This window comes from Lissotriton vulgaris, chromosome 12, assembly GCF_964263255.1.
Source record: "Lissotriton vulgaris chromosome 12, aLisVul1.2, whole genome shotgun sequence".
In the NCBI taxonomy this organism is placed as follows: domain Eukaryota; kingdom Metazoa; phylum Chordata; class Amphibia; order Caudata; family Salamandridae; genus Lissotriton; species Lissotriton vulgaris.
Window position 1 is genome coordinate 740,147,117 of NC_141700.1, and position 22,816 is coordinate 740,169,932.

The 22,816-nt window shown below is 42.6% G+C and overlaps 1 protein-coding gene across 1 annotated transcript in view; it reads left to right on the top strand.

The window, feature by feature from the left end:
• The window catches only part of LOC147678479 (extracellular calcium-sensing receptor-like), a 112,977-nt gene that overhangs the window by 56,056 nt on the left and 34,105 nt on the right, over positions 1-22,816 (top strand). Inside the window, exons 4-5 of the mRNA XM_086946586.1 lie at positions 8,844-9,071; positions 19,842-19,965. Coding sequence (XP_086802712.1) covers positions 8,844-9,071; positions 19,842-19,965 — 352 coding nt within the window. The remainder of the gene's footprint in view (positions 1-8,843; positions 9,072-19,841; positions 19,966-22,816) is intronic.

Below are 22,816 nucleotides of genomic sequence, written 5' to 3' on the forward strand. Positions count from 1 at the left end.
GACACAAGGGAGGAGGTGATATCTTATTTCAGGCAATTCATACTATCTCTAAAAGGCTCGGATAGCGAATGTGTCAAACATAATCCCTCATGTAGGAGAAGTCATCCCTCATGCCCTTGCGGCTTCGCCCTGCCGACTCCTTCCCTACTACCGTCCCTTAATAAAGTCAAATTCCAACAAATCAGAGTGGGCCAGCTGAATGTCAGATCTATGCATAAACACTACTCGGAAATTCATGACTTACTCTCCAACTATTCCTTAGATATTCTATTTCTGACAGAGACTTGGCTTCAAGACGATATGAACTCAGTCATTAACCTCGCCACCCCTATGGGGTATACTGCGTATACGCTGAATAGGCTCTCTAGGGGAGGAGGGATAGCAATAAAGGTTAAATCCTACTTTACGTGCCATCTATCGAGATTAGAAAGCAAGGATAGTGAATGTGCACGCTTCAATATTAAGATTAATTCTTAACTTCGCCTCGTGGGTCTTTTGATATACAGGCCCCCGGGAGCAAGCATGAGTTTCACAACCTCGCTCCTAGAGCATACATGCTCTCTGATTACCGAAACTGCAAACTTCACCATCATAGGAGACTTGAACATTCACTTTGATCTCACTTATGACACTAAGATCCACACCTTGCTAGCCGATCTCGCTGCCCTCCAGCTCTGCCAACTTGTGAGTGGTCCTACACACAGCAGTGGGCAACTCCTAGATCCCATCTTTTCGAATTTGGGCAACGTTAGTGTTGAACCCCTGATCCCCATGATCTGGTCTGACCACTGTTTGGTGATAATGACCATTCCTCTCAGTACTGACTCCAACTTACAAACCGCCCAGCAAGTCTTGAAAAGACCATGGAGGAAGCATCGTCTCGAAGACTTCCATGCACTCCTCACAAATAATCCCCCTCAACCGAGTGAGGACCCTAACCGAAACTACGACCAGTTTTGCGAGTGGATCAGTAAAGCCTTGGACACCCTGATACCAGCTAAATGGATCAAGGCTCACTCCCATGAATCTAGTCCTTGGTTCAACGAAGCGCTCTCCTTACAAAAAAAAGAGTGCAAAAAAGCCGAACGAAGATGGAGGAGAGACTATGATCCGACACTCAAGGTCCTCTATGCCCAATTACAAAAAACCATCGCAATATTTGCAGGACTTGAACAGAGTATTACACCACTGACATTAAGAATAGTGACAATGCCTCTCAAACCATTTTTAGAATATTAAAAGAGCTCAGTGCCAAGAAATCGATAAACAACTCCAGTACGTCTTCTGCATTATGTAACAACATGGCGTCTTTCTTCATCGACAAAATCAAAAAAATGTATAGTACCTTTCCAGCGACTCATCCCCTTATTTCTTCAGCCGACCCGAATAGGCCCAATCTTTCCAATATCTCAGCACTCAGCCAAGAAGATTTCCTTAAACTCTGCCATAAAATCAAGTCAGGTTCACCTGCAGATCCCCTGAAGCTTGAACTATTTAGAGAGTCAGACTGGATGGTCCTGGGCCCTCTTAGAGACATGGTAAACCTGTCCTTCACCACGGCCATTATACCCACAAGATGGAAGCAATCCTGGGTGACTCCCATCATAAAAAAAACCCAGGCTAGACCCTACCGTACCCGAAAATTTTAGACCTATATCACTCCTCCCCTGGCCAGCAAAAGTAGCGGAAGTCCAACTATTTGACATCCAATTCCATTCTGGATAGGTCCCAACATGGTTTCCGCACTGGCAGCAGCACCGAGACAGCTCTCTTAAGTGTGACAGAACATCTCCGTACCATATTAGATTCTGGAGGGACGGCAGCACTGATTCTTTTAGATCTCAGTGCTGCCTTCGATACGGTGTCACACGAGATTTTGCTGTCGAGGCTGGAGGAGATAGGGATTACAGGGCAGGCTCTCAATTGGTTTAAAGCTTTCCTATCAGGCAGATCCTTCAGAGTTTCCACCCCCCCTTTTCTTTCTAAAGGGTACCCCATTGAGCAGGGTGGTCCCAGGGGTCAGCTTTGAGCCCTACCCTGTTCAATGTTTATGTCCAACCCCTGGCAGAAGTAGCCAGGAGACATGGTCTCTCAGTTGTGACGCCGACAACACACAGCTGGTGGTGGCACTGGACAATGAAAGCGGTCGCAGTGCACAAAATTTCAAACAGACGCTTACTGATATCACCAGCTGGATGACGGCGAACTATCTCCAAATAAACGCCGGCAAAACGGAGGTGTTATTAGTGGGTAAAGAAACAACTGCCTGGGCGAACAGCTGGTGGCCAGAGACTCTCGGCCAACCTCCAGAGTGCAAAGACCATGTAAGAAACCTGGGAGTCTGGGTGGACGCTGCCCTGAACTTTACTCATCATACTAAAAAAGTGGCGGCTACCTGTTTTGGTATTTTACGCAATCTTAGACCGATTTTCTAAAAATTTTCGACCACCAAACCCGCCAACTAGTGGTGCAGTCAGCAATCCTGTCAAGACTGGACTACGCCAGCTCCCTCTTGTTAGGGGAAAACGTTGCAGAGAAATCTAGACTCCAGCGAGTCCAGAACGCCGCCGCCAGAGCGCTGGCCGGTCTCCCGCGTTACAACTCAGTGTCCACTGTCCTCACGAAACTCCATTGGCTTCCCGTGGAAAAAAGGATACACTATAAAACCCTTTGCCTTGCATTTAAAATCCTCAAAACTGACTCCCCCCCATGCTATGCCCACTTCTTACATCCTATGTTCCCCAACGCACACTGCGTTCAGAGGGACAGAACTTGGTAGTAGTGCCCCGCTTCAAGTTAGCAAGAACGGGCGGCCGTTCATTCAGATACCTCGCGGCAAAACTTTGGAATGAACTTCCTATTCATATCCGAAGAATTGAGGATCTACTACCCTTTAGGAAAGCCATAAAGACCCACCTCTTCTGTTAGTGTGTAATACCCTTCTATGACAGCACAAACACCCTCGACCTGTGCAACTTCATGTAGCTAGCTCCGGGATGCCCCTTGGCTGGGGCAGCCGTGCGCGTTGCAAGTTCATATAACATAACATAACATTAACATTAACATCAGCCAGGATAGCTTGATTCCAGTAGCATGGAGAGCACTGGACTCACATCTGAGCATACCCGTCCCACTCGGGGTGACAAATGCAAAAAGAATAGTTGATGGACAGAATGCAGAACAATGTCATACATTCACCCCAGTACAGAGATCTGGGCCTAAATCCATAGTTCTTTTGCTCGCCATTCCAATTTGAACCCAGCCATATGCAAATCAGTCTTGATCCTGTGCCCCATAGGAACAGTCCATCCCGAACTGCCAAGCCAGGGCCTCCCTGGACTAGAAACAAGCATCCTAGGACCGGTTTCGGGCTTTCAGCCATCATCAGCCAGGATAGCTTGATTCCAGTGGCATTGAGAGCACAGGACTAACGTCTGAGCATACCCGTCCCACTTGGGGTGACAAATTCAAAAACAACAGTTGATGGACAGAATGCAGATCAATGTCATACATTCACCCAAGTACAGAGATCTGGGCCTAAATCCATCGTTCTTTTGCTCACCATGCCATTCCAGTTTGAACCCGGCCATATGCAAATCAGTCTTGACCCTGTGCCCCATGGGAGCACTCCAGCCCGAACTGCCAAGACAGGTCCTCCCTGGTCTGGAAACAAGCATCCTAGGACTCGTTTCAGGCTTTCGGCCCTCATCAGCCAGGATAGCTTGATTCCAGTGGCATGGATAGCACGGGACTCACGTCTGACCATTCCCATCTCACTCGGGGTGACAAATGCAAAAACAACTGTTGATGGACAGTATGCAGAACAATGTCATCCATTCACCCTAGTACAGAGATCTGGGCCTAATTCCATACTTTTTTTATCGCCATTCCAGTTTAAACCCAGCCATGTACAAATCAGTCTTGACCCTGTGCCCCATGGGAACAGTCCAGCCCGTACTGCCAAGCCAGGTCCTCCCTGTACTGAAAACAAGCATCCTAGGACCGGTTTTGGGCTTTCATCCCTCATCAGCCAGGATAGCTTGATTCCAGTGGCATGGAGAGCACAGGACTCACGTCTGTGCATACCTGTCCCACTCGGGGTGACAAATGCAAAAACAACAGTTGATGGACAGAATGCAGATCAATGTCATACATTCACCCCAGTACAGAGATCTGGGCCTAAATCCATCGTTTTCTTGCTCATCAAGCCATTCCAGTTTGAACCCAGCCAAATGCAAATCAGTCTTGACCCTGTGCCCCATGAGAACAGTCCAGCCCGAACTGCCAAGCCAGGTCCTCCCTGGTCTGGAAACAAGCATCCTAGGACCGGTTTTGGGCTTTCAGCCCTCATCAGCCAGGATAGCTTGATTCCAGTGACATGGAGAGCACGGGTCTCACGTCTGAGCATACCCGTCTCACTCGGGGTGACAAATGCAAAAATAGCAGTTGATGGACAGAATGCAGAACAATGTCATACATTCACCCCCGTACAGAGATTTGGGCCTAAATCCATCGTTTTTTTGCTCACCATGCCATTCCAGTTTGAACACAGCCATATGCAAATCAGTCTTGACCCTGTGCCCCTTTGGTATTGCTTTGTTCGCCCTAAGTTGGCAGGGTGTGCCCAGACGTGGTCCCTTGCTCACTTTGCCACAGGATTCAAGAAAGCCTGGCTGATGACGGCTGATTAGCCAAAAACCGGTCCCGGGATGCTTGTTTCCGGTCCAGGGAAGACATGGCTAGACAGTTTGGACTGGACTGTTCCCATGAGGCACAGGGTCAGACTGATTTGCATATGGCCATGTCTGAACTGGGGTGGTGGAGTGAGCTAAAGAATGATGATGGATTAAATCCAGATCAGTTGACTGGGGATGAGTGTTTGATTTGCTCAAACACTCCGTCCATCATCCCCTTTGGTATCACTTTGTTTGCCCAAAGTTGGCACGGTATGCCCAGACGTGGGTCCCTTGCTCACTTTGCCACTGGATTCAAGCTAGCCTGGCTGATGATGGCCGATTAGCTGGAAACCGGTCCCAGGAAGCTTGTTTCCGGTCCAGGGAAGACATGGATTGGCAGTTTGGGCTGGACTGTTCCAATGAGGCACAGGGTCAGACTGGTTTGTATATGGCCATGTCTGAACTGGGGTGGTGGAGTGAGCTAAAGAATGATGATGGATTAAATCCAGATCAGTTGACTGGGGATGAGTGTTTGATTTGCTCAAACACTCCGTCCATCTTCCCCTTTGGTATCACTTTGTTCGCCCAAAGTTGGCAGGGTATGCCCAGACGTGGGTCCCTTGCTCACTTTGCCACTGGATTCAAGCTAGCCTGGCTGATGACGGCTGATTAGCCAGAAACCGGTCCCAGGATGCTTGTCTCCGGTCCAGGGAAGACATGGCTTGGCAGTTCGGGTTGGAATGTTCCCATGAGGCACAGGGTCAGACTGATTTGCATATGTCCATGTCTGAACTGGGGTGGTGGAGTGAGCTAAAGAATGATGATGGATTAAACCCAGATCAGTTGACTGGGGGTGAGTGTTTGATTTGCTCAAACGCACTGTCAATCATCACCTTTGGGCTCACCCCTCTCTCGGCGTACACATAGCATTGTCATCATTACAGCACTTGAGGGTGCTATGGATGTGACCGGCACCTGCCCCTGCCTGGATGAACATTGTGGAATCTTATGGTACACCCACACAACTGAAGTCTGACAGCCATAATTGCATCGTAGCACAATGGGCACTGCTCAACAGGGATGATGGCAGAGGGAGAAGAGTGGAGAGTTGATGGGAGATTGTTTTTTTTCCTACTTTTCCACAAAAAAATAATTTGTTTGTACAATGTAGGACTATATAATATGATAGGTGTGTATGTAGTCATTTGTCTATTGAAAACAATGGAGGGCTTTTGAGATATGCTTGATGCTGGCCAAGATCACACATAGATGAACTTAGAGTGTTGTTAGCCCTTTCGCTGCTAGGCCTTTTCCCCTCTGTGCTAAGCCTTTTTTGTCTATTTGTGGTAGTTCTTGCTTAGTCCCCTGTAACTATTTGTCCACATAAGGTATCCATGTCAAATTTGCGTCCTTTTCTTCCAACACCCTGAGGATTCTAAAGGTATGCTCGACGGGACCCAAAAATTAGCAAAAATACAGCTACATTTTTTTGAAGAAAAGTGCTGCAGAAGAAACTATCTGTTCTTTTCCATGCAAATTACATCAACAAAGGGTTTGTCGTGCTGAAATCACAATCTTCTCAACTTTCAGGGACAGGCAGACGTTTGTCAGAAAACCAACATTTTCTACATAGTTTTGACAATATACAATTTACTGGGACATAGCCTATTTTTGCTATTTTTTGTGCTTTGACCCTCCTCCCAGTTAGAGGTAGAATTGGGTTTGAAAGCAGTAATGGAACTCGGAGAGCTACACATTTCTGGAAAATTGACAAGGGGTCATTTGTGCAGATCCACAGTTAAAAATAAAAAATATTGAAATTGAGTTTCTTTAAACTAGCAGTTAAAAATAAAAAATATTGAAATTGAGTAAAAAAAACTGCCATTTGTGCCAACATTTTCACTTGTAACTTGGTTGTGGGGATATATAGGACTTATAGGCTCACCAAAAACCTGAGGAACCCAGAGCCAATAACTGAGCTGTGTCTTGCACTGGTTTTCCATTGTGTACCAGGTATATAGCAATTCATGTTGTAAAATATAAAGAGTGAAAAATAGGTACCAGAAAACATATATATTTCTGAAATGGGAACACTAAAAATTTAGAAACAGTGGTTATATGCACATCTCCAAAATTGCGGCCAGCTGTACAAGCATGTGAATTAGAGGTCATTTTTCAAAATGGCTTATATTTTTTAGAAATTGTCATACATTTGGAACTCAGAAATGCAAAGCAAGTCAATTAGTAATAACACTTCTTCTTCAACTATTCTGTGTTTCCCCAAGTCTCTCGATAAAAATGCTACCTCACTTGTGTGGGTAGGCCTACTGCCCATGACGGGAAACGGTCCAAAATACAAGGTGGACACATCACATTTTTACAATGAAAACCGACCCCTTTTTTGCAATGTGCCTAGCTGTGGATATTGAACATAAGCTAAGCCGGCACCTAGGGAAGCCAAGCAAACCTATACATTTTTGAAAACTATACTCACAGGGGAATCCAGGATAGGGTGACTTGAATGGCTCTCACCAGGTTTTGTCACCCATAATCCCTTGCAAATCTCAAACTTTGTAAAAAAAAGAACACATTTTTCTCACATTTCTGTGATAGTACCTGACGTGCGTGGATGGGCCATGTGCCCGTGGCTGGGAAAGGCCCAAAACGTATTGTGGAGGTATCACAATCACCAATCACAAAAGGCTTGGTTTTGCAAGGGGGTGGGTAACCTGGGTTTTTGGCCCCAGGCTCGGCGTCCATCTAGGGAAACATACCAAATACAGAAATTTATGAAAACTAGACACCCAGGAGAGTCCCGGGAGGTATGGCTTGCATGGATCCCCCAACATTTTCCTACCCAGTATCTCCTGCACCCCTCAAACGTAGCAGAAAAAATACAAATTTTATCACGTCTGTGTGGGTAAGTTGAGGGATCACAAGGATGACACAAATTTCCCAAATTTTCAAATTTTCCACCACCCAGCATTCCCCCATGTCTCCCCATAAAAATGGTACGTCACTGGTGTGAGGTGGGTCAAGTACCCGAGGCAGGGAAGGACCCAAAATGTTAAGAGAAAAAATGAATAAATGAAATGAATTACAGTGCACGCGCTGCCACGCAAATGGTGTATACACCTTCCAAAACCAATTAGTTTAAAAATGTAATATAATATATATATGTAAAGAAAATAATATGAATATTTGTAAAACTAATTTTTGTACACTTCTCACCTCTTTCCCCTATAACACCTAACTCCTGCCACTGAAATAACAAAAAGAAAATTAGACTAATAAATAAATCACAAAAAATACCCCTACAAAAACAATATTATGCCTCTAAAATATTTAAACACCTTTAATAAAAAATAATGAAAAATGTGTTTGTAATAATACAAAGATATAGAAAAACTATATGAAGTACACATATATACACAGATGTTTTTAACAGTGATAATAAATGCAGCACTTAGAAACAATGTTCATTCCTTTGATATTCTAGCCAATATTTAAGATATCACAATACAAAGGAAACAATATAATGGTAAGACAATGCTTGCAACTTGATATTTTGGTAAAACACCTCCATTTATTCCACACGCAGACATAGTATAAATATTTTCGGGCAGTGGAATTGTGGTGTATAGTACAGTACACATGCATGTTGGAATGTTTCTCCTTTTTAATACCTCCCTCGATTAGGTATTAATGTTTGGTGCAAATCTCTGTCTACAAATGTTAGTAGATAGTGCTTGGAATGCTTTAGCTACTTCGAGTTACTTTAAGGGTAATTTCCAGTTCAAATAAAGTTGAAAGTAATTCTCGAATCAACTTTTATTACGCAAACCAATGAACTCTGCAGAAGCTTAGATTTTACATTGATTAATGTTGAGTTGTATTACAGAAGGATGTCCTTGGATGGAGAACTGTTAAATCCCCATTGGAGGATTCTCTTTCTGTGGATAATTCCCTAGCTGACATACCCCCAATTATTCTCACTATTGTAGATTAATTCCACTAGCAGTTTACCTACCAGTTCAAGATCATCCTATGGAAGATTTATAACTTTAAATCAGACTTTTGCTAGAATAGAGACTCTTATTTGTATAACTATGCTAATATGTTTAAATCCCACACAAAATTTGTTAATATGGTTATCTCTCTTCCTAGCTCCTCCATTATGTTAAGAATGTGAGATTTCAGAGCAAAGTGGGGGCAGAGATATTTTTCAATAACAATGGTGAAGTTGGTGCTCAGTATGATATTGTAAACTGGCAACTGGATCCTGATGGCAACCTCAGACAAGTAACGGTTGGCATATACGACTACAGTGCCCCTGCAGGACAGACTCTCAAAATTAACACAAATGCCATTCTGTGGTCTTCAGGGATCTCTCAGGTATGCCTATATGACTATCCACATTACATTTGCTCCAACTGATTGTTTTTACTGCAGTTAATTTCTGGTGGTGGTTGTGATGTATGTATTAGAGAGAAATTAATGTCATTTATTTTAGCAAGAAGCAGGCAAGCTGTCATGGGTGAGAGCAAGTAGTCATTTCTTTAAGGAATGTACAATCAAAAGACGCAGGAGACGATGGCACAATACATTTATATTACGCTCATTGATTATATGGAAGAGTAGAATCATAGAATTCTTGGTTCCTTACCTGGGTTAGTTTTGTAAGTCATCCTTATGGATTTTACTGAAATCAGATTTTTGTATGAGTTTTTTAAAGATGTGGTTAGTTATTTCCCCGATGACATGCATAAGCAACCACCATGGAACTTGCTTTCCTTAGACTCAATCAGTCAGGAATATTATAGTGCTGCTAATCATCCTATTAGTTATCCAGGAGCTTGCAGGTCCCAGAAGCTTTTTTGAAAAACCAGTTCTTGAAGGCCTTTCAGAATTCCAGAAGTGAACAGATTTAGTATTGACACTATTTGTTCTTGGCATGGCAATGAAAACATTTGGCATCTTACATTAAAACATCCATAGTTAAAATGAAAATTAAATTCAATTGCAGCAAGAAGAATCTTTGGAGTTAAAATCTAATTCAGCACTTTTATTATTTTAAAAACAATGAAGCTTTTCACAAACTGATGTTTGTATTATGTATATTAGCACAACAGTAATAATACTCGTGATGCAAAATGCTAGTCACTAATCTACAGTTGGTGATCTTTGTTACCTTCTCTCATATATTTCCTATGCAGATATCTCCACAGGTATAAGTCTATTTTTTTTTTATAAATGTATGAGCAACCAAGAATGGTTGGATAGCAAGAACATGTGAAACTAATATTATTAAAACTCCAGCAACGTCGTTTCACTTTTAAGCCATAAAAATATCAATTTATGGAGGATAGTATTAGTAACATTGATTTTATTTGAATGCATCCACCCATTCTATTGACCCAATGTTACCTTATGTTATGTTAGACAGTCTACCAAAAAATGGGCCTCCCAGCCCTGAAGGCAGGGAAGGTTGGTGAAGGTGTTCACCAAACTTGAATGGTTTTTACCTACTAATGTTAAAGAACTCACAGATTTCTTAGACTTGCAATTGTCCTCATTTAAGCCTAAACTCAGAAGGCCTCTACCTACGAATGCTAAAGAAATTCAAAGGTTTCTTGTATTTGCAGTTTTTTGTCAATAATGTATTAGTGATTTTGCAAGATAACCCTGGACATCACCAATGACTTTAAGAAGGAAAATATAAAGGTTTTTTTTTTTATGCTTAAGTTGAAAATCCCTTTAATATAATTAAAAGAATGCTTATTTCAAGTCCAATGTTATGCCCTCAAGACACTGCATTAATGCATTCAAACTAGAGGCTGATGCCTTTAAAAGAGCAGTGGGAGCACTTTCTCTGCAATTGCAAGATATCATGGACAAGAATACAGTATTTTCTGCAGGTCTCATGCCTCTTGCTGAGAAGTGAACACATTATTAAACTCTTTAAAGAGAGCTAAAACCTAGGAAGATGGCTTGTACTGAATGCAGACATATTTTGACAGACACCAGGAAACCATTTGAAATTCAAACTCGGAGTTGCTCAGATAACTCAAAGTGGGCCTACAAACTATTGATGCCAAGATTGATCACCTCACAATATGGATGGATCATTTGAAAATCAGTTTGGACAAACAAGACACCAGCCTTATGGAGGTGGAAACCAGAATTTCAGATGTAGATGACTCTACCCGTGATCATACTTGAAAGCTGGCCACTCTCTCCTTTTGTATTTAAACTTAAAATGATGATTTAGAAGGTTACCCTTGTGGAATAACATCTGGATAGTGAAAGTGGCAGAATCGCTTCAGGCAACCAATAAGGGAACATTTGTGGAACAAATGTTATTTTTATTTTTTTGCAAAGAAGCATTCTCCTCTGTCTTCATTGTGGAGAGGGAGTCAATATTCACTGGCACATAGGCCTAAACAGAGACACCCCCACTAACGATCATAGCCTCCCTACTGAACTACTGGGACAGTTATACCTTCCTTTGCCTCAGCAGATCTAAGACAGATTTACAATATGGAAACTCACTGGTTTTCATTTACCTGGATGTTAAATCTGTGGTCTAGGAAGCTATCCTGCCTTGAAGTGAAAAATTAGCTTCTTAACTGGGTGACTATATATTCAATGCTATTCAGTGCTAGATTGAGGGTGGAGGTTACTGGTAAGGTCCAGTTTTTTACACAGTGCTAGGTGGCAATGATCTTCCTGGAATCCTGCCATCTACATGGGGTGCACATGGGTGAGGATGGGGCCATGGTGATAGAGTCACAGCGGGACTGAATCTATCATTTATCCTGCTGTGCCAGGACTTACTTTAACAGACTACCAAAATCACCGCATGGTTTGCTGTTACATAATGGGTGCAATATTTTCTTTTAACAGGACATGCATTTGAACAGCAGCCTGTGAGTGGTTGTGGTACATTTTCCATATGGTATTTATTTTGGCTGTCCCGGCTGTTCTTTTTGACTATCCTAATGGCGATAGATGCAAGTCTTATGTGGGCCGAACAATTACTGGTGCAGGTGGAGGCAGGATTATGTGCCCCATGCCCATCTTATTATAGTTAACAGGAGTATGACCCATATACCTGATTAGGACTGGGTAAGGAAGGTACAATCAAAAAACAATGTCCCAATAGGTAAAATTAAACAGTCAATTAAACAAGCATGCACTTCGCATTGCTACAAGGAAAGAAGGAGAACACTCTAGAATTTTAAGACTAGATAGTCAAATCATCTTATTTATAATATACGTTCATGGTCGAGAGTATACAGTTATATAAGCAGCACTGTGTAAACTCAATTACGTGACAACCATAAAAACTTGGTGCTCTACAAAAGTGACTGTCTAGTGAGACCCGAGGATTTACTCCGGCCCCAGCACGCAGATCATAAGGACACGCGCAGCTACTCGGCGAGCCCTGAACCATCGGATTGCTTCCGGCTCCTGTTTAAAATACCTTGCAAAATACGTAGAAAATGTCTTAAGGACACGTCCAGATACTTGGCGGATCACAGACGACCGCTTATATCCCACGAGCCATGCCCCTGGGCAGGCCCCCAACCCATTATTGACGATCGCCCCTGATCGCTTCAAAACCAAGCTTCTTCCCAGCACTTCCCGAGCTAGACAACCAAGTCCTGATGATGATCCTCATTAACGTGGATCGAAACGCCGTCGACTCCACAGCTTATTAATTGGCGTACTTTACCAATGTGGTTCAAATAATGCAAATAAACTGTAATCTGTGATATCACCTTGTCACATGATACGAGCCACCCACTGTAGATAACTTGCACCTCATTCACAGTGCGCCGTTCACCCTGTTTATTTCTTCACTTGCGTCGCCACTTTCACTTTCACGACAGTCACTTTTGTAGAGCACCAAGTTTTTATGGTTGTCACGTAATTGAGTTTACACAGTGCTGCTTATATAACTGTATACTCTCGACCATGAACGTATATTATAAATAAGATGATTTGACTATCTTGTCCTAAAATTCTAGAGTGTTCTCCTTCTTTCCTTGTAGCAATGCGAAGTGCATGCTTGTTTAATTGACTGTTTAATTTTACCTATTGGGACATTGTTTTTTGATTGTACCATGCCCATCTTGGCACCTAATGTTCTATATATGGGCTTGTTGATACACTTGCTATAACAGTGATGGATAACAACAAGGTGCCCGGGCTGGCTGCGTTTTTTCTGGCTTCCCCTAAGTGTTTAGCATGCAGCGACATTTATGAATACTGCTGAAAGGACTCTGTTTTTACGAGGGGTGCAGTATTCATTGACTTATTGTGTTGGGTTGAGAGGTGGATGGGATGGGAGTTGTGAGTCTTGTATAGTTGAACATCTCACATGCATGCGAGGGACATACCATGAGGCAGTAATAGCTATTACAATAGCACACAGACATATTGATTCAATACTACACACATGGTACATGGACAGACTTATACATACGTTAAACTAATAAGTTGGATTGTACATGAGTTTAGCAAGACACAGAACTTGCAAACAAACCTCATTTGTGCATAGGAAGTATATTAGTTTCTGCAACAAACGCATATTTCACCGAAGGCACACAAGGCGTTTGCACCCTTATGGGGAACACACACATACTTTGCGTTCTATTCTCATGGAGTTGTGATCCTCATTTGCAACATTCACTTTACTGGACTGGCAAGTGGACACACAGGACTGCTGAATATTTGTGTTGGGGAGGGTTCATCACATGACATTGGTCCTCCTTAACATTTACGGCCCAAATACAGACATCACAGAGTTTTTTGACAAACTGATGAATTAATGCCATGGTTATGCTGCCATCCCCATGATCCAAAGCAGGGATTTTAATTTGGTCTTACCCAGGAGCATGGACCGCTCCACACATGAGATCTGTCTGCCTCCCCTGGTTGCGTTGGTTCAAAGCAAAATGAAGCTTTATGACCTGCTAGATGCATGTAAAGTAATGCAACCACAGCACACAGACTTTACTTACTACTCCACCGTGCACAATTCTAGCTGTCAGATTCATTATTGGCTGATGATACCGAGGATTATGAGAATTATGCAGGATGCTATTTTTTTACTGAGAATATTGTCTGACCACTCTCTGATTGAAATGTAGTTTACAATCCCTAGTGCTACATTACCATGGTCAGTGCATTTCTGGATTCTGTGCTCAATAAGTATTTGAACATCTTTTTATTCTTCGCCCAGTCTGCATTAGCAATTCTGCAGCCAAGGTCACCCTCATAGGAGCTGCACAGTGTGGGTGCAGCACCAGCGTGGAAGGGTGGCATCCAGGGCATGGAGGATCACATGGAAAGAGTACTGTCAAACCTGAAGCTTTTTTAAAACTACTTTCCTGAAGATGTAGTGTGACTAGCCTTTTACATGACTCTTCCCAAGATATTCGTTTTTCCAGTGATCCTTAGTTCCCAAAACCAAGCTGGAGTTAAAAAATGTCCGCGTATGTAATTTTCCATTTAGACCATATAAAAGGAGACCCTGAAAAAAGATGGGTGCATTGTAACACATTAGTGCCTTTATGTTTTGTCAATTCAGCACCCTCTTGTGACTATGTTTGTCCCTGATTTTTGCCCCACTTTTGAGCTGAACTCCTGTCTGGATTTTTGTTCAGGATGTTCTGTGGTGACTCTTTCTCAACTCTGTTTCCTGTTGGGTCTTTCTTGATTAGTTCCCCATAGTCTTTGAATTTTCCACTGAATACATGAATTATGGTTTATTATGTCAATATTAGTCCCATGAATCAGACTTACAATGTGCCTTAATATGATCTAATACCGTTTTACCCTGTTTTAATGGTTTATGTAACAACTATGAACTGATCCTCTTTTTGCTGTGCTGTGATATATAAACATTTTTATGCCTATATTTTGTATCTTGTACTTTTATGATTATTAATTAATAATAGGATAAAGAGATTTTATTCATATTTCAAAGCTAAATAATTTTACTTTTTTAGTGTTTAATTTTCAATTTGTCCAATAAAAGTATTTTAATCCTTCAAGAGAGAGTCAGGACATGCCAAAAAGTTGTTGTTTTGCACCGAGAACATTCTGATACAAGGTATGCAGGGTAGTGATTTTTGTTTTTTAGTGTTAATTACTCGCTTCAAGGATTCCGAGTCAGATCACAAGAGAGGAATAACAGCAGACACGTGTTTCGCCCCCTTTACATGGCCATCCAGCCTGGGGTTTTCTCATGGCTGTACACATCAACATTACGGTGGACAAAATGACCGACACCACAAGCAAAAAACAAACAATACAAAGATAACCAAAAACGTGCAGTGCGCAGGGTGCAGAATGGACCAAAACATATATGTACAACATTTATAAAATGATGTGGCATAAATATACATGTAAGAATGATCAAGAAACAAATATGCAATTTGGTGTTAACAAAAGACAAAACAGAAATAAGGAAAAAAGGTTTTGGAGATATGTTTGGAGAAAAAGGGATTAGGATAGTCATGCGGGAGAGAAAACAAATGAGGAACAAACCCATAATGAGGAAAAGGAGAGAGTGGGTTGACAATAGTGGAACCAGGACAGTGCAAAGATATCGACAGACACATATGTAAAGTCACAATAAGAGATTATGGCATAGTTGGACATTTGCAGCCATATTGAAAATGTGCATGTATTATATTTGTAGTCTAGAGATAATTAGAGAAGTATGGTATGAAAATATGGCATTGATATACAATCATAACCATAAAGAGATATGCAAATAATTCATATATGTTTTGAAACAGTCAGAAGGTGCACACAAAATGTTAATTGAATGTTATGATAAAAGAAAAGTGGTAGGGGAGACAAGGCCAAGAAAGAGGGAGAGGAGGTCCATAAAGGAAACGAAAAAGGAGAAGTTGAAAGGGGGGGGTGGACGCCAATGGTCAGTGTGGAGAGCACAGAGTATATACACAAGAAAAAGTTTGTAAAGGACATCCTTTGTTTCAAATAAAAGAGTCATTAGTCAAGTCACATATTCAGACAGTTGATATGAACAATTGATGGTATGTAGGTAGAGTAAAATATATTTACATCGAAAGGTGAATCATCAGGTCCCATGTTCAAGTTCCAAGAACATGGTGGGGAGAAAACAAAGAGGTACTGGGGTTAATTCATGAATTTAACGCTCAGAATAATAATCGAAAAAAGGTGGGATCTAGGAAGCTGTGAATTCAGTCTAGGTCTATTGGTCTCGTGAACTTTGAGGGCTGGCAACCTTATGTATCTGCAGGTATGCGTTGTGCCCTGATGTGAGTGTTCTAAGGAAAAAAAGAGGGTGTGTGTAATTAGTGCGGGTGGGTTGCACAATATTATTAATGCACCAGGCTAGGATAGGTCCCATTGGAAAAGGTTGCATGCATTCTAATAAAGCGCTTTTGGTCTAACATGAAGCCTGGTAGCGTGCAGCATGTTCATGCTTACCGTAAAATATTCAGTACAGTAATGGTGGAATCCGCTCGATTTAAGTATTTCAGTGGGGGAAAAAAACAGGGTAGAGGTCAGCATATGTTGCTGGCATCGGTAAGAAGGTTGGGACACGTAGGACTCGGTTGTTACACCGGGTCCATAGTCATTTGCTCACCACAAAATGTCACAGGCATAATGCCTTCGCTTTGGAAATCGTCACAATTGGCATCAGCATCGGACCACTGGGATTGTGGTCTTAAATACAGTGCTGATGCTTACTGTTTCCTGGTCAATAGTGACTGGTTCCAGTGTGGTTCCCGGAGTATGGATGCCATATTGGAATGGGAAATGTGTGAAGGAACTATTGCGGCTGGTTACACGGAAAATCGATTGCAATGATATGTATAATCGGGGGACCCCTGATGAAGTGACCTACTATCAAAAGTGAGTAGGAATCATGATTTTAAGTCATTGTGTACGGGTACTAGTTCACAGAGTTTGCGGGTTCAGAAGCCATCCTTATGGTTATAGTAGTAAGTGGTACTGGTAAACACCAAGACAGGTTGGTGACTTGATCTCCCTATAAGTACCATGAAGAAAAAACCTACTACTAGGTCACACAGAGGCTTCTGTGTCTTAAGGGCATATTATGGCCTATGTCCCAGTTGAACATGAAGGATTGTATACCACATATAGGGCACAAGGAGAGCATGATTTAATCTTCTCGCAACCACACATGCATTTCCGCATCTTTATTAAGTCTCAGTGTAACTGTATTGAACCTAAGGATGAGTTTGCTTTCTCTTCTTCTCAACTTCAGTTCGCGGTCTCCTCTGCGTTTGGCTGGATGTCCGATTTTCAGACCAAATAAGGTGAAGCCTTTATTGTGTGAATGTGTTAGATGAAAATGTTCTGTAAGTGGATGACCAATTGTACTTATGTATATTTCTGTAATGTTCCTGTATGCGAATTCTAAGTGGCTTGATTGTACTTCCAATATATGGTCGATTACAGGGGCAGATATTCACATAGAATGCAAATTTGATGTTGCAATCTATCCATTCTGTGATGGTGATTTATTTTCCTTGTGGCATATCTACCCTTGTGGTTTTGCTTATGCTGAGTTTGCATATACTGCAGTTGGGACATGTATGAACACCTGGTGGCCTGTCCAGATAGGTAGTGTTTTGTTTTCTATTATCTTCGAATTCAGATCTACACAACATCCTTTTTAAGTTCGGAGCTCTTTGGAAGGTCATTTCTGGTTAGTTTTTAGGATAGCCATTCACACTCGGGGTATGTTATAAAAGATGCCAGTGTCGTTTGAGTGTTTGTCCTATAAGGTGATGGCCGGTATGGTAGTCAGTGATGAACCGGATCACAGCATTTTCCTTATGTTTTTTCTTGGGATTAAGAGTGTTCCGCTCTACTTTGGAAACTGTGGTTAAGGTGTTAGTCAGTATGTTATGATCATATCCTCGCTGTTCCAGTCTCAATGTGGTATCCTTTTCTTTCTCCATCAAAACCTGTTCCTCACAGCAGGTTCTACAAATTCTTAGGAACTCCCCCTTCGGGATGTTCCTGACATTGTGTTTAGGAAGGCATCTGTCTGCCCTAAGGATCAAATTAGCTGCTGTTTCTATCCTGTGAAGTTTGCTGTGCAGAGTGTTGTCTTTGACAAATAGTGTTAGGTCAAGGAAGTTGATGTCCTTCTGGGAGAAATTGTAGGTGGTTTTGAGGCCCCATGGATTCATATCCAGAGTTTCAAGAAATCGTTGTAGCAGGGGTGTGTCTCCCTGCCTGATGCAGAGAATATAATCAATATATCATCACCACAGTATAATGTGAGAAGTGAAGTCAACAAAAAGAGGGTCCCACAGCCAAGATTTTTCAATGCAGCTCATAAAGATGTGCGCGTACGGCAGCCCAAATTTGGCCCCCATGGCAAATCCGTTTGTTTGCTTGTATATTTTGCCATTGAAGCTGAAAACATTGTTATCCAAGCAGAATTCTAGCATCTCTAGGATCATTTTATTGGTCTCCAAGAAGTTGGCTGGTTGTGTCCAGAGTGATTTTTGTGCTGCCTTTTTTCCATCCTGGTGTTCAATTGAGGTATAGAGACTCACAATGTTGATGCACACTAGTACAAAATCTGGTTCCCATGGAATGTCCTTTAGTTTAAGAAGAATGTCTTTGGTATCTTGGATGAACGATGGAATCTCTTTCATTAGCACCTGTAGTTTTTCATCCACATATTATCCCAGTCTTGAGCATGGTGAATTGATGCACGCTATGATAGGTCTACCTCGCTGCAGGTATGTGCCTTGATGCATTTTCGGGAGTAGGTAGAATTTGGGCATCGTCGGGTGTGCAATGTACAGAAATTCTTTTTCGGCAAGGGATATTAGCTCCAATCCATACCTTTTCTCAATTTTTTCACTGATAAGCTTGATGATCTCAGGTGTTGGGTCTTGTGACAGGAGTTGGTAGCATTTTCCATCCGCAAGTTGACAATTTGCTTCGAGAATGTAGTCATCAATGTGAAGTGCCACTGGATTACTTCTTTTATTTGCCTCCTTCAGAATCAGATCTTTTCTTCCTTGTAGTTTCTTTATCGCGGTTCTCCCATCCATGGTAATATTTTGTGGTAGATATTTAAGTTTCTTCTGGTATTTGGCATATTCCTGTTCGAGATCATGGGTGACTGCTAGAAGGAAGGCGTCAATGCTATTGCCTGATGGTAAGCGTGGAGTGAAGGTCGATTTTTTGGTGAGTTCTGTATCTATAGATATGTTGGTTTCAATTCACACCTCCATGGCTGTTCTTGCCAGAGTATTGGGTATGTCCCCTGTTCACTGAGATTGGATAGTAGGTCTATGTCGGTTCGATCTTGAATAGATAAATCAAAAATCACTGTCCGTGGTTGATCTTGGTGTAAGTTATCTCGATCCGCAAAGAATGCTTTAAGTTTAAATTTTTGTGTGAACTTAAATAGGTCAATTTGCATTCTGGTTGGTTTCCATGAGGCTGTAGGACAGAAGTAAAGTCCCTTATTTAGGTTACTTGTTTTCTGATTGGAGAGTGTTATATGATGAAAGATTCTTGACCAGATTCCAGGTTGCTATATTCTTCTGTCTAGTACTTTTTTCCTGGACCTGATGGTCACCCCTGTCGATGGGGTGGGTATTCGTCTGTATAGTGGAGAACATTCCTTTGTTGAAGTATTTGGGACATTTGTTGTTTTGAGACCCAGTCTGTAGCGCAGGACCTCCTTGGAAAAATACACCTTGAATCGTGAGGTGTCGCATTTCAAGTTGGGTGCTGGTGAATCTATCTCTGAGTTGGGGAAGGCTCCTGAATGGTGGGCTGTTTGGTCTTTGTTTGTGTTGGGTGATCATTTGGCGTTGTATAGTTTGGCAAACTTTTAATCCTTGACTGATTGGAGAAAATCTGGTAGAGAATAATAGCATGATAGATATTTTGAGACTTGTGAATCTTTTAACTTAAAAATTGCATGGAATGATAGTGGCAAACATAAACAAAGGCAAGCTATATGTGTGGACCCTAAGGGTATGTCCTCCTACAGTACATTTCAAAGATGTTTGATGTTCTTTATTCCGGTATAAAGCATTATAAGCAATTTATATATATATAGTAACATTTTCTGTATGTGGTTATGTGTTTCAGGTCCCCCCTTCAGTGTGTAGTCAAAGCTGCCTGCCTGGGTTCCGAAAAGCTGTGAGAGAAGGACAGCCAGTTTGTTGCTTTCTATGTGTGCCTTGCCCTCAGGGTGAGATCTCCAACCAGACGGGTAAATTTATCTGCATTTTTGGTTCTTTACATTAATACGTGACATGAATTTTAGGTTCAGTGAACAAAGGTTTGCTTTTCAGCAGCACTAACAGGAAGGCACAACACTTCAGGAAACATTGCCCTTAATGCCTACTTTAGTGATCCTGAATTGTTTACTCCCTTTATTTCTAAGAAAGCTCTCCTATAAATCCCATAATATAGAATTCAATATCTTCAAACTCAAAGATCTATACTATGATCTAGGCACAATCCTTAAGTTTCTAACAGGAGAAATAATTTATTCCAGTTTCTGAACATAAAAGTACACTGAAGCTGTCACTGATATCAGTTCTTTCCACTATCTGCCAGCTGCTTGCCTAAGCCATTCCAAGACTTCAGACTACAATATTTCTCAAAGAACACATCATTCTGCCTTACCCACCACCCAGTCTACAGAAATCAACCTTGCAAAAACTAATTGATTATTCATAAAGCCTCATAAGGAGAACAGTGGGTGCCCTCGGGCACAGGACTAATGCCCACTCAGCATCCTTGAAGCTAGAAAGTTAATTCCTCAATTTATGAAGGGATGTAAACGTCCATCCCTTTTACAAAATGGAAGATGCAAGTTCTTGATCCTCTCAATGCATAGACGTTTGCCTCTCTCATCACCGCTTACTCACAAGTGTTCCAACCCTCATGGGCAATTCAAAACTTTATATACCTTATAATCATTTAGGTTTTGTCATCTTACTGTTATTTCTAAGAATGTCAAATATAAGGTTTTTTCAAGATATTATTAGAGTTCTGTTGGATGTATCCAACTACTTGTACAAGCCGCTAGATCCCAGACTTTCCCGATTTTATCAAATATTACAACACACATCTCACAAGGATTTAGAGGGAACCCTCTTCCCATCCTCCAGAGGCCCATGGTGAGCCCACCCCTGGGCTGAAATTTGTTTATAGGGGGAGAGGTGACACAAGACCCGCCTCCCTAAGCTTCAAAGTCCCTTGGAGCCCACCCTTGGGAATTAGTGGTTTCTCTGCCTGCAGCGGCACGGGCAGGGAAACTTGTGTTTGCTTTTGCTTGGCAGAAGCATTTTTGAATTTACCACCAAGCAGGAGCAAATACTGAGTATGCTCCCAGCATGCAGGAGCTTTGAAAATGCTCCCATTCTCTGGGTAGCGGACTTTTGATCTGTTTCCCTGCCCACAGTGATGTGGGCAGGGTAACAGATCAAATATTGCTCCTGCCCAGGAGAGCAATATAAGTAGCTGCACCCTGTGAGTGGGGGCAATGCTGGCTCCCCCCCACAGCCACCAACAAGAGATTCATGGGTCTCCTGGGTAAAAGCAGGGCACCCACTTTAAGTCTTACGGCTGCAGGGAAAGGGGTCCCAATGGCCAATATTGGGCTGCGTAGGGGGTTAATATCCCACTCTCCCTGAAAAGCATCCTGGAACCCAGGGGATAGGATCCTTGGGAAAAAAATCGGCACATGGTGGGTCAGACCTGTGCTCCCTCCACATAAGTACAAACGCCGTGCCCTGGGGAATGGAGTCACCGGGCCAAAATTAGCTCAGGAGGGGAGGGGGCTCTGTGCCCCTCTCCCCCTAAAAATCACATTGGGTCCTGGGGGATGTGGTTGCCGGGCCAAAATTGGCCAGAGGAGGGGGGGCACTTGCCCTTATATACCTAAAAATCCACACCAGGCCCTGGAAGGTTGTGGTACTCAGAGGATGAGGTCCCCAGGGCTGAAACCAGCCTTGGGAGGGGGTCAATGTGCACCCCTTCCCATTTATTTAAAAGAGTCCATAGGGCACCTCCCCTTTCAAAGAAAGACCCCGGGGATGCGGTACCCAGGGCCAGGCCCACTGGCCAACCTCCAACCGTGCATGATCAAAGGCCATGCACAGCATGGGGTTGGTTGCATGCTTGGGGTTGGCCGCAGCCAGTCCCTGTGGCCAACCCCCTGCCGGGACGACCTAAGGCCCTGAACAGTAGGGGGTTGGCGGCTCTTATTGGGGTTTGTCCACAGTGGCCAGGCCTTGTGTCAGCCCCCCCACTGGACATATGCACAGAGTGGCATTGGATTTAAATGTATAGGCATTTATATAGCGCACTACTTACCCGGAGGGTCCCAAGGCGCTTCGACCGCTGCGAAACCCTTCCTGGCTTCCCTGAGAGATGGTCCCTTAATGGGTATCTCCAGGGTGAGACCAGGCATCCCCAGCGGTCTGGTGGGGCCGTTAGTGAAGATGAGGCAAGCTAATGCCCAGAGTTGCCGAGTGTGATCGCTGATCAGAGTGGGCACCGAGGCGAGAGAATTATCGAGTCCGCTGACCCTGGTCCAGAAACCTGCCGCGCCGGGAATCGAACCCTGGTCCCGGGCCGTCCTCTGCTCTCGGGTCTGCCGCCTCTAACCAGTGAGCCACACTACTTCATGTCAATGGGTTGGTTCATGGGGCCTGGTCGCAAGGGGTTGGAGTTATACATAATAATTCAATATCACATTCCTTTTTTTTAAACTGGAAAGTCAGTGAAAAAAGCATAGGTTAAAGTAAGTTCATAGTTCGGTGTGATAAAAATATCAGGTTTTTTTAAGCCTTAGAAATTCACTCTGTCAGTGACAACATTCACTTTTTGAACTTAAAAAACACAGAAAGGATGTCATTTGAGATGTCATCAGTGATGTCATTAATTATCTCATAGGGCATGTCATTAGTGATATAATTTGCGAGGTTATAAGCAGTGCATGGTGGGGGTGCAAGTTATAGTTAGCAGTGCTAACTAAAACTGGTGAATTTCTGTGTTTTTTTTAGTTCAAAACATTAATGCAGTCACTAAAAAATTCACCTAACTATAAC